At 46.7% G+C, this 13,970-nt stretch overlaps 1 protein-coding gene across 1 annotated transcript in view; it reads right to left on the bottom strand.

Annotated features, from left to right (window-relative positions):
• Nucleotides 1–13,970, bottom strand: part of LOC122564206 (forkhead box protein N1-like) — a 94,430-nt gene that overhangs the window by 24,856 nt on the left and 55,604 nt on the right. Inside the window, exons 3-5 of the mRNA XM_043718901.2 lie at nucleotides 12,631–12,759; nucleotides 11,797–11,924; nucleotides 6,939–7,035 (exon numbers count right to left, since the gene is read on the bottom strand). Of these exons, the coding sequence (XP_043574836.2) occupies nucleotides 6,939–7,035; nucleotides 11,797–11,924; nucleotides 12,631–12,759 (354 nt within the window). The remainder of the gene's footprint in view (nucleotides 1–6,938; nucleotides 7,036–11,796; nucleotides 11,925–12,630; nucleotides 12,760–13,970) is intronic.

The raw sequence follows: 13,970 nt of genomic DNA, 5'->3' as shown, positions 1-13,970 counted from the left end.
ACTGGTACAAATGTCACGACTTAAAAAATTGGGGTCATTGTCATTAGAACAGACATAAATTGTTCTTAGCTACTGAGTGAAAATTGGATGGTCTTATTGTCAGGCATTGTTAATGCAAATCAAAGATATTGATAAATGTAGCCAATTCTCTTATTCATGCTCTGACCTAAGTTAACTCTTTTTGGAGCAATGCCTTAATTTCAAAATTCCCATCTTTGTTTTCAAACCCTTCCATGGCATCGCCTCTCCCGATTTCTGAAATCTCATCCAGCCTCACAATCTTCTTCAATATCTATTCGCTTCTAAATCTGGACACTTGGATTTCTCTGATTTTAGCCATTTCATAATTGGGGAATGAGCCTCCAGCTGCCTAAGCTCTGGAATTTCCTATCTAACCATCTCCATCTCTCTCCCTCTCTCCCTCTCTTGCAGGTCCCACATGGCTCTATGTGTTGGTTGATAAAGCTATTGTGAAGCCTCGTTGGATATTTTACCACATTTGAAGCAGGCCATTCAGCCCAATGTCCATGTGGCTCACACTGCCCCATCCTATCTAGCAGGTGCTTTCTCCAGCATGAATTGATGTGGCTTCCACTAAATATCTTTAAGTATTAACCTCAGGTTTTACATTGCAACCATTTCATAATAATCAAGTTCCTTTTACCACATCCTGCCATTTTCTTTGTTATGTTTGTTGAAAACATGAAAATTGGGGAAATCGGAAAATTTTTGTGTGGATACTAGTGAATTTTAGGCACATTAAAAGCATTCACAACGTATTCACCACAGCATCAGTTCGCCTCAGAAGCATCCGAACCAAAAGGTACAAACTCTAGATTTTCTCCAGGTTCACAGAGAAAGAGCTGCTGACACTCAAGAAAGAGCCAAGTTGGAATTTCACTCTCTCAGGAAGCACCTTAACAGCAGAAGGAAGTAGCAGCTCAGGGTTTCTTCCTTTCCTGGAGAGAGCACTTGTGTTTTACATAAAGAGAGTAACATTTCGCTGCAGAAGGAGCTCTTCTCTGTTTGTGTTGAATTTGATCACTAAAAACGTAGTGAATCTTTATATCACATCAGTCAGTGTGGTTTTGTCTTCATCTTCATGGTAATTGAGTATCATCTGCTGGTTGGAATGCTTTACTGCAGTCTGTTCCCAAAACCTCCCTTGCAGCCTTTCCCATCTTGTTAAATCTGAAGCACATGTGAGCGAGCTGTCATTTCAAGATGTGTCTATGTTGTTTAATGCAATGAAGATGTAGTATTTTGGGTCAGGCAGATGATTTGTGAGCAATATCAGTAAATCACCATGGGATTGAACAATGACTGGTGATTAATTCACATATCACATCGAACAATAATAATATCTGATGCTGAAAGCTGTAGTCCCGAGGATTCCCAGGTGGCAAAAGCTCTAAACTGGCTTGTATTAAAGAATGGGAATAAATATATGCTATGTTTAATATAGACAGCAGTGGTTTAAATGGGCCACACTTTCTGGTGCCTTCACACTAGGAAAATGAGTGGGGGAAGTTGCAGTTGAATTCGCACTGACTTACAACATGCCCTGACAATTTACTACAGAGACCGAAATCTTATATAGGAATATTAATAGTGTATCAGTGTGTCATTCTCACCTCTCACACAGAAAGTTTGTGATTCAACGGTTGCTTGCATATACATGTATTTTAGTCAAATACTGATAGAGTTCTGCACTGTCAGAGGGTCAGTGCTGAGGGAGCCCTGTACTGTCAGAGGGTCAGTGCTGAGGGAGTGCCGCACTGTCGGAGGGTCAGTGCTGAGGGAGTGCCGCGCTGTCGGAGGGTCAGTACTGAGGGAGCGCCGCACTGTTGGAGGGTCAGTGCTGAGGGAGCGCCGCGCTGTCGGAGGGTCAGTGCTGAGGGAGTGCCACACTGTTGGAGGGTCAGTGCTGAGGGGGCGCTGCACTGTCGGAGGGTCAGTGCTGAGGGAGTGGGCACTGTCGGAGGGACAGTGCTGAGGGAGTGCCGCACTGTCGGAGTATCAGTGCTGAGAGAGTGCCGCACTGTCGGAGGGTCAGTGCTGAGGGAGTCTAGCACTTACGGTGGGTCAGTACCAAGGGAGTGCTGCACCTATGTGTCAGATAGATAGCACAATAACATCTCTACTTCTTCATGGGGCTAAAGAAATTCAGCATTTCAGGTGAGGGGGAAAATCTTAAAAGGTACCTAAGGGTCAACCTTTTCATGCAGAGGGTGGTACGTGTATGGAATGAGCTGCCAGAGGAAGTGGTGGAGGCTGGTACAATTACAACATTTAAAAGACATCTGGATGGCTACATGAATAGGAAGGGTTTAAAGGGATATAGGCCAAGTGCTGGCAAATGGGATCAGATTAATTTACGATATCTGGTCGGCATGGACGAGTTGGACTGAAGGGCTTCCATGCTCTACATCCTTATGACTCTATATCTGTTAAGACTCTAACAAAGTTTTATAGAAGCACCATAGAAGGCAGTCTATCTGGATACATCCCAGCTTGGTACGGCAACTGCTCTGCCCAGGACCATAAGAAACTACAGAGAGTTGTGAACACAGCCCAGTCCATCATATAAGCCAACCTTCCATCCATTGACTCCATCTATACTTCTCATTGCCGTGGAAATAATTAAAACATATAAAGACATCAGACGGTTAGATAGGATGTACATTGAGAGGCTTTTTCCTCTGGTGGCAATAGCTAACACAAGGGGACATAGCTTTAAATTGATAGATATAGGACAGATGTCAGAGGTAATTTCTTTACTCAGAAAGTAGTAGGGGCGTGGAATGCACTTCCTGCAACAGTAGTAGACTTGAATTTTGTCAACTCTTGGATATCAGAGTGTGCTTTTGTAAGCATTAAATTACATTGTTGGGTAGAGTTTTAATATTTATTTGAAAGAGAACTTGTTTTGAAAACTGTTGGTTTTTTGAGGCTTTCTTCAGCCTGTAGTTATCCAGGGAGTGGAGATGAATGACTTCATCAGGAATGCTGCATTGGTGTTGGTCAGAGGATTGGGGCAGTTGTTGGTCATGGGGAGGTTCAGCTTTCAGATCTTTAGCAAGGAGCAAGACAGCAAGGAAAAGGGAACAAGGGGAAAATGTGTGCAACCCTCCCCTTGTTTGATGTGTGAGTTAATGCAGGAGCAGCTCAGGAGCTTAATGTCTGAGAAAAGCCCACATAGCCGCTGGTGATTCCAAATGGCTGGTATGAAGCATAAAGCTGCAGACTAAAAGTCTCTTTTGTGTAATAGATTCCTGATACAAGTGGAAGATTCTCACTCCCTCTTATCTCTACATCTGTCAGTGAGATATTACATAGTGATTTACCAGGTTATTGCATTAGGTAGCAGCTGCGCTGGATCAGATTTCTTAATTCCTCCTAAATTATAATTACAGATTTATTTCAGTCTGATCTGAACTCTCCGGTGCACATGAAGACTTGTGATAAACACAAACAAAATCACTATTTCCAAACAGTCAAATTCCTCTCCTACTCCTTCATCTTCTGATAAATAAACTGCCTTTGATATCCTGACCAATCTTGTGTGGTCATGACAGATCTGTTGTTTCTTGTTGTGGTTCTGTTCGTCGAGCTGGGAATTTGTGTTGCAGACGTTTCGTACCCTGTCTAGGTGACACCCTCATTGCTTGGGAGCCTCCTGTGAAGCGCTTCTGTGATCTTTCCTCCGGCATTTGTAGTGGTTTGAACCTGCCGCTTCCGGTTGTCAGTTCCAGCTGTCCGTTGCAGTGGCCGGTATATTGGGTCCAGGTCGATGTGCTTATTGATTGAATCTGTGGATGAGTGCCATGCCTCTAGGAATTCCCTGGCTGTTCTCTGTTTGGCTTGTCCTATAATGGCTGAAAATGTGTTGCTGGAAAAGCGCAGCAGGTCAGGCAGCATCCAAGGAGCAGGAGAATCGACGTTTTGGGCATGAGCCCTTCTTCAGGAATGAGGAGGGTGTGCCAAGCAGGCTAAGATAAAAGGTAGGGAGGAAGGACTTGGGGGAGGGGCGTTGGAAATGCGATAGGTGGAAGGAGGTTAAGGTGAGGGTGATAGGCCGGAGTGGGGGTGGGGGCAGAGAGGTCAGGAAGAAGATTGCAGGTTAGGAAGGTGGTGCTGAGTTCGAGGGTTGGGACTGAGACAAGGTGGGGGGAGGGGAAATGAGGAAACTGGAGAAATCTGAGTTCATCCCTTGTGGTTGGAGGGTTCCCAGGCAGAGGATGAGGCGCTCTTCCTCCAGCCGTCGTGTTGCTATGGTCTGGCGATGGAGGAGTCCAAGGACCTGCATGTCCTTGGTGGAGTGGGAGGGGGAGTCGAAGTGTTGAGCCACGGGGTGGTTGGGTTGGTTGGTGCGGGTGTCCCAGAGGTGTTCTCTGAAGCTTGTGGAACGTTTCAGAGAACACCTCTGGGACACCCGCACCAACCAACCCAACCACCCCATGGCTCAACACTTTAACTCCCCCTCCCACTCCACCAAGGACATGCAGGTCCTTGGACTCCTCCATCGCCAGACCATAGCAACGCGACGGCTGGAGGAAGAGCGCCTCATCTTCTGCCTGGGAACCCTCCGACCACAAGGGATGAACTCAGATTTCTCCAGTTTCCTCATTTCCCCTCCCCCCCATCTTGTCTCAGTCCCAACCCTCGAACTCAGCACCACCTTCCTAACCTGCAATCTTCTTCCTGACCTCTCTGCCCCCACCCCCACTCCGGCCTATCACCCTCACCTTAACCTCCTTCCACCTATCGCATTTCCAACGCCCCTCCACCAAGTCCCTCCTCCCTACCTTTTATCTTAGCCTGCTTGGCACACTCTCCTCATTCCTGAAGAAGGGCTCATGCCCGAACCGTCGATTCTCCTGCTCCTTGGATGCTGCCTGACCTGCTGCGCTTTTCCAGCAACACATTTTCAGCTATTATAGGACAAGCCAAACAGAGAACAGCCAGGGAATTCCTAGAGGCATGGCACTCATCCACAGATTCAATCAATAAGCACATCGACCCAATATACCGACCACTGCAACGGACAGCTGGAACTGACAACCGGAAACGGCAGATTCAAACCACTACAAATGCCGGAGGAAAGATCACAGAAGCGCTTCACAGGAGGCTCCCAAGCACTGAGGACGTCACCTGGACAGGGGACGAAACGTCTGCAACACAAATTCCCAGCTCGGTGAACAGAACCACAACAACGAGCACCCGAGCTACAAATCTTCTCACAAACTTTGAATCTGTTGTTTCTTTATAACCTCTTACAAACAATTACATTGCCATAAGAAATCAACTTAGTTTCTAGAAACAAGTGTTTTGGATTTCACTGTAATTTACAATTAAAAGACAAACTTGGCATCAGACAAATCTTCCCACAAGTGGTCCTGAAAGAACTAAGCATATAAAATTGTTCCCAGGATCTAACAATCTGAGTAGAGCTGCGGGGACAATCTCTTTTTTTAAATTCATTCATAGGATGTGGGCGTCACTGGGTCAGCAACATTGCTGTGGGGTCAGGAGTCAGCTGTAGGAAAGAGTAGGTCAGGATGGCAGATTTCCTTCTCTAAAGGCCAGAAGTGAACCAGATGAGTTTGTCTCACTGTCATTTTATAGTCATCATTGGATTTGTAACTCCAGATATTTATTGAATTCAAATTCCATCATCTGCTGTTTAAACCCATGGCCTCAGAAGATTACAAGGATCTCTGGATTAAGAGTTTAGCACTGATACCTTTAGACTATCACCTCACCTCCTCTGTGCACATTCTGATTATTTAGAAATATTAAAGCTGTTTCATCAAATCAACATTGAATGGGTGGAACGTAGTGTTTTAACCTGAGTGCAACATTTCAGGGAATTCACTTTTAGTGTGTTTACAGATTCACTCATGAACATGTCAGCATCGAATTTCTCTTCCATAATGTTCACCTCTCCTTGCCTGAAGTTATCTCATTCTCCAATGGTTCCTTTCATGTTTGGAAACAGTCACACATATTCCAGAGGCCTGGGCAATGAACTGAAGACAGAAGGTCAAATCTCAGCACAGCAGCTGGGAAATGTATATTGAATTCATTAATATCTCAGGGACAAAATAACCAGAGAATAGAATTCCCCCACTACAGTGGGGAAGTAGGCCACTTGGCCCATCAAGTCCACACTGACTCTCTGAAAAGCATCCCACTCAGACCTACCCAATCCCTGTAACATTGCATTTCCCATGGCTAATCTACCTAACCTGCACATCTTTGGACTGTGAGAGGAAACTGGGGCACCCAGTGGGGACTCTCACAGATGTGGGGAGAATGTGCAAACTTCACACAGACACTTGCCCAAGGGTGGAATCAAACCTGCGTCCCTCGTGCTATGAGATAATAGTGGCTAACTACTGAGCCACTGTACTGCCCCATGGTGACCCTCAGGTTAAACTGCCTCCAGTCTTCTCTCTCTCACGCATGAGAGATCAACCCTATGGTCTGGTGAGATTATGGTGACTTTAACTGACATGTGAATTCAGACATACAGCAACTCTCAACATCCCTCTGGAATGGCCAAGTGAATCATTCAGTCTGACTCAAAATGTTGACTCTTTTTTCTCTGCACAGATGCTGCTAGACCTGCTGAGTTTCTCCAGCATTTAGGGAATCACTCAGTCATATTGAAGATGGTAGCTCATCACAGCCTTCCCAAGTCAATCAGGGTCAGGGAATAAACAGTAATGATCCTTATATCCAATGAACAACAATGAAATATCAAGTTCCAAGTCACTATCTATCTCTAGGCATTAAGACTTGTTAGCAGTCGAACCGTTATTTTATAGAGTTCTGTTATTAAAGTATAAATTAGGGTTTACTCATGGTGCGGTCCTGGGATAACTGCTAAGACATTGAGGAAATGAGAATTCATACTTAAATAGTTAACACACCTTAAAGTAAGGAAAATGTTCAGTCATGAAGTTGTAGATCTCACTCACAGGCAAACTTCCAGCTTTACTGTTCTTCAGTGCCATGAAGATGAGAATGCTATAGAGAGAGAGAAATGTAGAGAATGTGTTTAATATTTATTAAAGATCAAATTCACATCCCTACCTCGATACAAAAGTTAAAAAAAACTGCAATTGCTGGAAATCTGAAATGAAACTGGACAATGCTGGGAAATGTTCAGCAGGTCAGGCAGCAGCAGTGAAAAGAGAGAGACAGAGTTTACGGGCAGAATTTTATGAAGCCAAATGGGTGAAATGGGCAGAAATGAAAACAGACATATCCTTGCCTCCAGCCCCATCACATGGTGCTGCATCAATCACACAGTGACCAGTTCGCCAGGAGGAAACCTGGCTGTGGAGAAGCCCAGAATTGAAGAAAATCACTGGAAAAGCACAGCCGGTCAGGCAGCATTCGAGGAGCAGGAGATTCGATGTTTCAGGCGTAAGCCCTTCATCAGGAATGAGGCTTGTGGGCCAAGAGGGCTCAACATGGACATCACCTACAAACCCATTGACTCCCACAGCTACCTGGACTACACCTTCTCCCACCCTGCCTCCTGTAAAAATGTGATCCCTTATGGCCAATTCCTCCACCTTCATTGCATCTATTCCTAGGAGGACAAATTCCACCACGGAACATCCCAGATGGCCTCCTTCTTCAAAGATCACAATTTCTCCTCCCATGTGGTTGATGATGCCCTCCAGTGCATCTTCTCCACTTCCCGCACCACTGCCCTTGAACCCCACCCCTCCCAGTGCAACAAGGATAGAACCCTCCCCGGTCCCCATCTTCCACCCCACAAATCTCTGCATACATTGCACCATTCTGCACCATTTCCACCACCTACAAACAGAACCCACCACCAGGGATATATTTCCCTCCCCTCCCCCATCAGTGTTCAAGAGAGACCATTCCCTCCATGACTCCCTTATCAGATCCATGCCCCCCACCAACCCACCCTCCCCTCCCGGCACTTTTCCCAGCCACTGCAAGAAATGCAAAACCTGCGCTCACGCCTCACCCCTCACCTCCATCCAAGGCCCCAAAAGATCCTTCCACATTCATCAGAAATTTACCTGTACCTCTACCAATGTCATCTACTGTATCCATTGCACCCGATGTGGTCTCCTCTACATCGGGGAGACAGAGCGCCAATTTGTGGATTGTTTCAGAGAACATCTCTGGGACACCTGCACCAACCAACCACACTGCCCTGTGGCTGAACACAAACTACCTCTCCCATTCCCCAAGGATATGCAGGTCCTGGGCCTCCTCCATCGCCAAACCCTAACCACCTGACGCCTGGAGGACGAACGCCTCACCTTGTGCCTTAGGACCCTGCAACCACACAAGGTCAATGCCCATTTCACCAGTTTCCTCATCACCCCTCCCAACATCTTATCCCAATGCCAACCTCCCAACTCGACAGTGCCCTCTTGACCTGTCTATCTTCCTTCCCACCTATCCGCTCCCCTCTGACCTATCACCTTCACCCCCACCTCCATCCACCTATTGCACTCTCAGCTACCTTCCCCCTAGCCACAACCCCTCCCATTTATCTCTCCACCCCCGAGGCTCCTTCATTCCTGATGAAGGACTTATGCCCAAAACGTCAATTCTACTGCTCCTCGGATGCTGCCTTACCTGCTGTGTTTTTCCAGCACCACACTCTCGACTCTAATCTCCAGCATCTGCAGTCCTCACTTTCTCCTTGGAGGTTGAAGCCCAGAGCAGGCTGATAGGTGATATAGAACATAGAACATAGAAGAATACAGCGCAGTACAGGCCCTTCGGCCCTCGATGTTGCGCCGATCCAAGCCCACCTAACCTACACTAGCCCACTATCCTCCATATGCCTATCCAATGCCCGCTTAAATGCCCATAATGAGGGAGAGTCCACCACTACTACTGGCAGGGCATTCCATGAACTCACGACTGGTTGATGGGGTTCAGGGGAAACCAACAGCAAGTGGGAGGTTTACCAAGACACGAGCAATAAGATGCTGCTTGGGAAGGGGTCCTCCAGAAAAGAAGGTAAAAGTGAAGTGCAGAGGAACTACCACAATCCTGTCAGATCCATTGTGTCCCACTTGCTGTGAGAGACTGAAGGCAGCTCACATCCAAGGGCTTACAGAAAGTCATCCATCAACAATAGGTAAGGAGCACTCACAGAAATGGCTGATGTACCCTCCTGCAGGCTGTCAGCAAAGTTGGGCAGGTCCACTTCCTAAAGCTGGGATTTCCTATCTAGCAAAGAAACCCAATGGGAGCTGCATAGGACTGCGCTGCGAGAAAGCAATAACTGACTGGTTTGATCACATGGAATACAGGGAGAACTAGCCAGTTGGATACAGGTTGAAGGTAGAAGACAGAGGGTGGTGGTGGTGGTGGGTTGCTTTTCAGACTGGGGGCCTGTGACCAGTGGTGTACCACAAGGATCAGTGCTGGGTCCACTATGTTTTGTCATTTATAGAAATGATTTGGATCTGAACATAGGCCCGGTGGCACAGTGGTTAGCACTGCTGCCTCACAGCGCCAGAGACCTGGGTTCAATTCCTGCCTCAGGCGACTGTCTGTGTGGAGTTTGCACATTCTCCCCGTGTCTGCGTGGGTTTCCTCCGGGTGCTCCGGTTTCCTCCCACAATCCAAAGATGTGCAGGTCAGGTGAATTGGCCATGCTAAATTGCCCGTAGTGTTAGGTAAGGGGTAAATGTAGGGGTGTGGGTGGGTTGCGCTTCGGCGGAGCGGTGTGGACTTGTTGGGCTGAAGGGCCTGTTTCCACACTGTAAGTAACCTAATCTAATCTAATCTAATAGGAAGTATAATTAGTAAGTTTGCAGATGACACTAAAATTGGAGATGTTGTGGAGAGCAAAGAAGGTCACCTCAGAGTACAACAGGATCTTGATCAGATGGGCCGATGGGCTGAGGAGTGGCAGACGGAGTTTAATTTAGATAAATGCGAGGTGTTGCATTTTGGAAAGACAAATCAGAGCAGTTATACGCTTAATGGTAAGGTCCTAGGGAGTGTTGCTGAACAAAGAGACCTTGGAGTGCAGGTTCATAGTTCCTTGAAAGTGGAGTGGCAGATGGATAAGATAGTGAAGAAGGCATTTGGTATGCTTTCTTTTATTGGTCAGAGTATTGAGTACAGGAGTTGGGAGGTCATGTTGCAGCTGTACAGGACATTGGTTAGGCCACTTTTAGAATACTACATGCAATTCTGGTCTCCCTTCCTAAAGGAAGGCTGTTTACAGAAAAGATTTACAAGGATGTTGCTGGGATTGGAGGGTTGAAATATAAAAACTGGCTGTGTCGGAGGATGAGGGGTGACCTTCTAGAGGTTTATAAAATCATAAAGGGCACGGATAGGGTTATCAGACAAAGTCTTTTTCCTGAAGTGGGGGAGTCCAAAACTGAATGGCACAGGTTTAAGATGAGAGTAGAAAGATTTAAAAGGGACCTAAGGAGCAACTTTTTCACACAGAGAGTGGTGCGTGTATGGAATAAGCTGCCAGAGGAAGTGGTGGAGGGTGGTACAATTACAACAGTTAAAAGGCATTTGGATGGGCACATGAATAGGAAGGGTTTGGAAGGATATGCGTCAAGTGCTGGCAGGTGGGACTAGATTAGGTTAGGATATCTAGTCGGCATGGACGGGTTGGACTGAACGATCTGTTTCCATGCTGTACATCTCTGTGACTCTATGACCTTCAACATTTTGTATGTGTGTGTGTTGGGGGGAGAGCGGTGGTGGTGGGTGGGTGGGATGTGTGTGTGGGGGGGATGTGGAGGGGTGTGGGGTTGGGTGGTATGTGTTTGTGGGGGGGTTGTGGGGGGTGGGTGGGTGTGGGTTTGGGTGGGGGGGAATGTGTGTGGGGGGGTGGGTTGGTGGGTGTGTGTGTTTGTGTGTGTGCTTGTGTGTGTGGGGTGGTGTGGTGGGTGGGTGCGTGTGTGGTTGGGTGGGGGGGATGTGTGTGTGTGGGTGGGTGCGGAGTTGGGTGGGGGGGAATGTGTGTGGGGGGGTGGTGGGTTGGTGGGTGTGGGGGGATGTGTGTGTGTGTGTTTGTGTGTGTGTGGGGCGGTGGTGGGTGGGTGGGTGTGGGGTTGGGTGGGGGGGATGTGTGTGTGTTTGTGTGTGTGTGGGGGCGGTGGTGGGTGGGTGTGTGTGGGGTTGGATGGGGGGGATGTGTGTTTGGAGGGGGATGGTGGGTTGGTGGGTGTGGGGGGATGTGTGTGTGTTTGTGTGTGGGGGGGATGATGGGTTGGTGGGTGTGGGGGAATGTGTGTGTGTTTGTGTGTGTGTGTTTGTGTGTGTGTGGGGGGGCGGTGGTGGGTGGGTGGGTGTGGGGTTGGGTGGGGGGATGTGTGTGTGTGTGTGTCTGCATGTCCACAATGGCACCTGAAGTTATCTCATAACGTCATTACACATGGGAGCATTCAGCCTATCAAGCCGACTCTGCCTTTTGATAAGAGGACACCTATCTAACTGTGGCCTCAACTCCATTTTCTTGCCTATCACTTATACCTTCAACTCTCTTGTTGATGAAAATCAGCCTTGAACATATACAATGACCCAGCCTCAATGCTGTGTGGGGAGGAGAATTCCAAACACTCAGTTCCCTGAGAGAATAAATCTCTTCTCACCTACAATGGCGGACCTTTTACAGTATTCAGAAATTGTTCCTCCTAGTTCTAGGTTGCCTAAGTGGTTAGGATATGAATGGCACATAGGAACACCTTGAAAATACACTCTGGGCACAGTCATGGAGTCAGTATTCAGGACCATCATTAAAATTACCTGTACGAGTAAATGGGTTTGGGGTAAAGCAGATGGTGAGATTCCTGGGCAACATGAGATGCATTTCTCTGATAGAGGTACTGATCAGTAGGAGGACAGGCCCTGGGGTAACTGGGAATGCCAGAGTACTGTAAAACAAATACAAATTCACAATAAATCACTTCTGGACTCAATAAAACAATGACTTGAATGTACATGGACCTGTATAATATCTCTCAACAAAAGCCTACAGCTTCTTCACTTGCAACAGGTAAATTACTCTGAAACTCCATACCACCATCAATACCTTAATGACCCTCCTAGCTAACCTCCACTTGGCCACTTATGCAAATTTGAACTTAACCAAACTTTGCAACTCATTTCCTATCTCACTTGAAGTTCTGTTCACCCAAAACTCCTCTCTACTTGCTGACTTACGCTGGCTCCCCTTACAGCAATGTCTCGATTTTAAAATACTTATTCCTGTTTTCAAATGCTTGCATGTTCTTAACTCTTCCATCACTAATGTTTCCCAGCCCTGCAATCCTGTCACCTTTTTGCACTCATTTCATTCTAGCCTCATATGCTTTTAATAACTCTGCCAGTGATTGCTCTGCCTTCACTTGCTTGGGTCCTGAATACTAGGGTTCCCTCCCGAAACCTCTGTCTCTCTAACTCTCTCATCCTTTAAGAAAGACTTGAAACCTACCTCTACCAAAGCAAAAGGTTCACCTGTCTTAATATCTTGGAATATGCTTTGGTGTTTCATTTGTTTGCTCATTCTCCTAGGGAGGAGCTTGAGGTTGTAATTATGTTAAAGAGCCTTTGGTGCTGGTCTCCCCAGGGTGACTGTACCTGCTGTTGGAGAGCTGGAATGGAGCAGTAGATGGGTTGGGCCTGCGGATGATGGCACAGCAGTTCATGTCCCACCTGCTCAATCCTATGTCCAGGCAGATTGTTACTTTCATACTTGGGATTCGGAATCTGTAAGAAGATAGAGACCATAAGTCTATAAGATAAAGGAGCAGACTTAGGCCATTCAGCCCATCAATTTGATCTTGGCTGGTATGCTCCTCAATCCCATTCTCCTGCCTTCTCCACAAGATGTGGTTGAGTCTTAACTGTCCTCTGGGTAATTAGTATGGATAATAAATGCTAGCCCAGCTAGTGACATCCACATCCCATGAACAGGTATCGTTTGACCCTCCCCCAACCAATCAAGAACATATCCATCTCTGTCTTAAAGATACTCAATGACTTGACCTCCACAGCCCTCTGTGGCAATGATTTCCACACATTCACTACCTTCTAGCTGAAAAAATTAATCTTCATCTTAGTTCTAAAGGGTCATTCCTTTACTCTGAGACTGAGCCCTTGGGTCCTAGTCTCTCCTAGTAGTGGAAACATCTTTTTTGCATCCACTCAATCCAGGTCTCTTAGTATTCTGTACATTTCAATCGGATCCCCCCCCTCATCCTTCTAAACTCTATTGAGACCCAGAGTTCTCAAGCGATCTCATATAGGCGAAAGTGAGGACTGCAGATGCTGAAGATCAGAGTCTAGATTAGAATGGTGCTGGAAAAGCACAGCAGGTCAGGCAGTATCCGAGGAGCAGGAAAATCGACGTTTCCTGATTAAAGGCTTTTGCCCAAAACATTGATTCTCCTGCTCCTCAGATGCTGCCTGACCTGCGGTGCTTTTCCAGCACCACTCTGATCTAGAAGTAATCTCATATGCCAAGCCCTTAGTTCTGAGGATCATTCCTGTATATCTTCTCTGGACCCTGTCCAAGGCCAGCACATCCTTCCTTAAGTATGGGTCTAACACCGCTCACAATATTCCAAATGCAATCTGATCAAAACCTGTACAGCCTCAGTAATTCATCCCTGCTCTTGTATTCTAGCTCTCTTCAAATGAATGCTAACATTGCATTTGCCTTCCTAACTTCTAACTGAACCTGCATGTTGACATTAAGAGAATCCTGAATCAGGATTCCTTGGTGCTTCAGATTTCCAAAGTTCTTCTCCAATTAGAAATTGTCCACACCTGTATTCTTCCCACCAAAGTACATAACCTCACACTTTCCCACTTTATCGGCTATCTGCCACTTCTTTTCCCACTCTTCTAACCCATCCAGGTCCTTCTACAGCCTCATCGCTTCCTCAACACTGTCCATCCACCAATTTTTGTGTCAT

This window comes from Chiloscyllium plagiosum, unplaced genomic scaffold, assembly GCF_037043375.1.
Source record: "Chiloscyllium plagiosum isolate Xiang-an unplaced genomic scaffold, Cpla_swu_hap1 HiC_scaffold_31, whole genome shotgun sequence".
Classification (NCBI taxonomy): domain Eukaryota; kingdom Metazoa; phylum Chordata; class Chondrichthyes; order Orectolobiformes; family Hemiscylliidae; genus Chiloscyllium; species Chiloscyllium plagiosum.
This window is presented reverse-complemented; position numbering and strand designations above follow the sequence as displayed.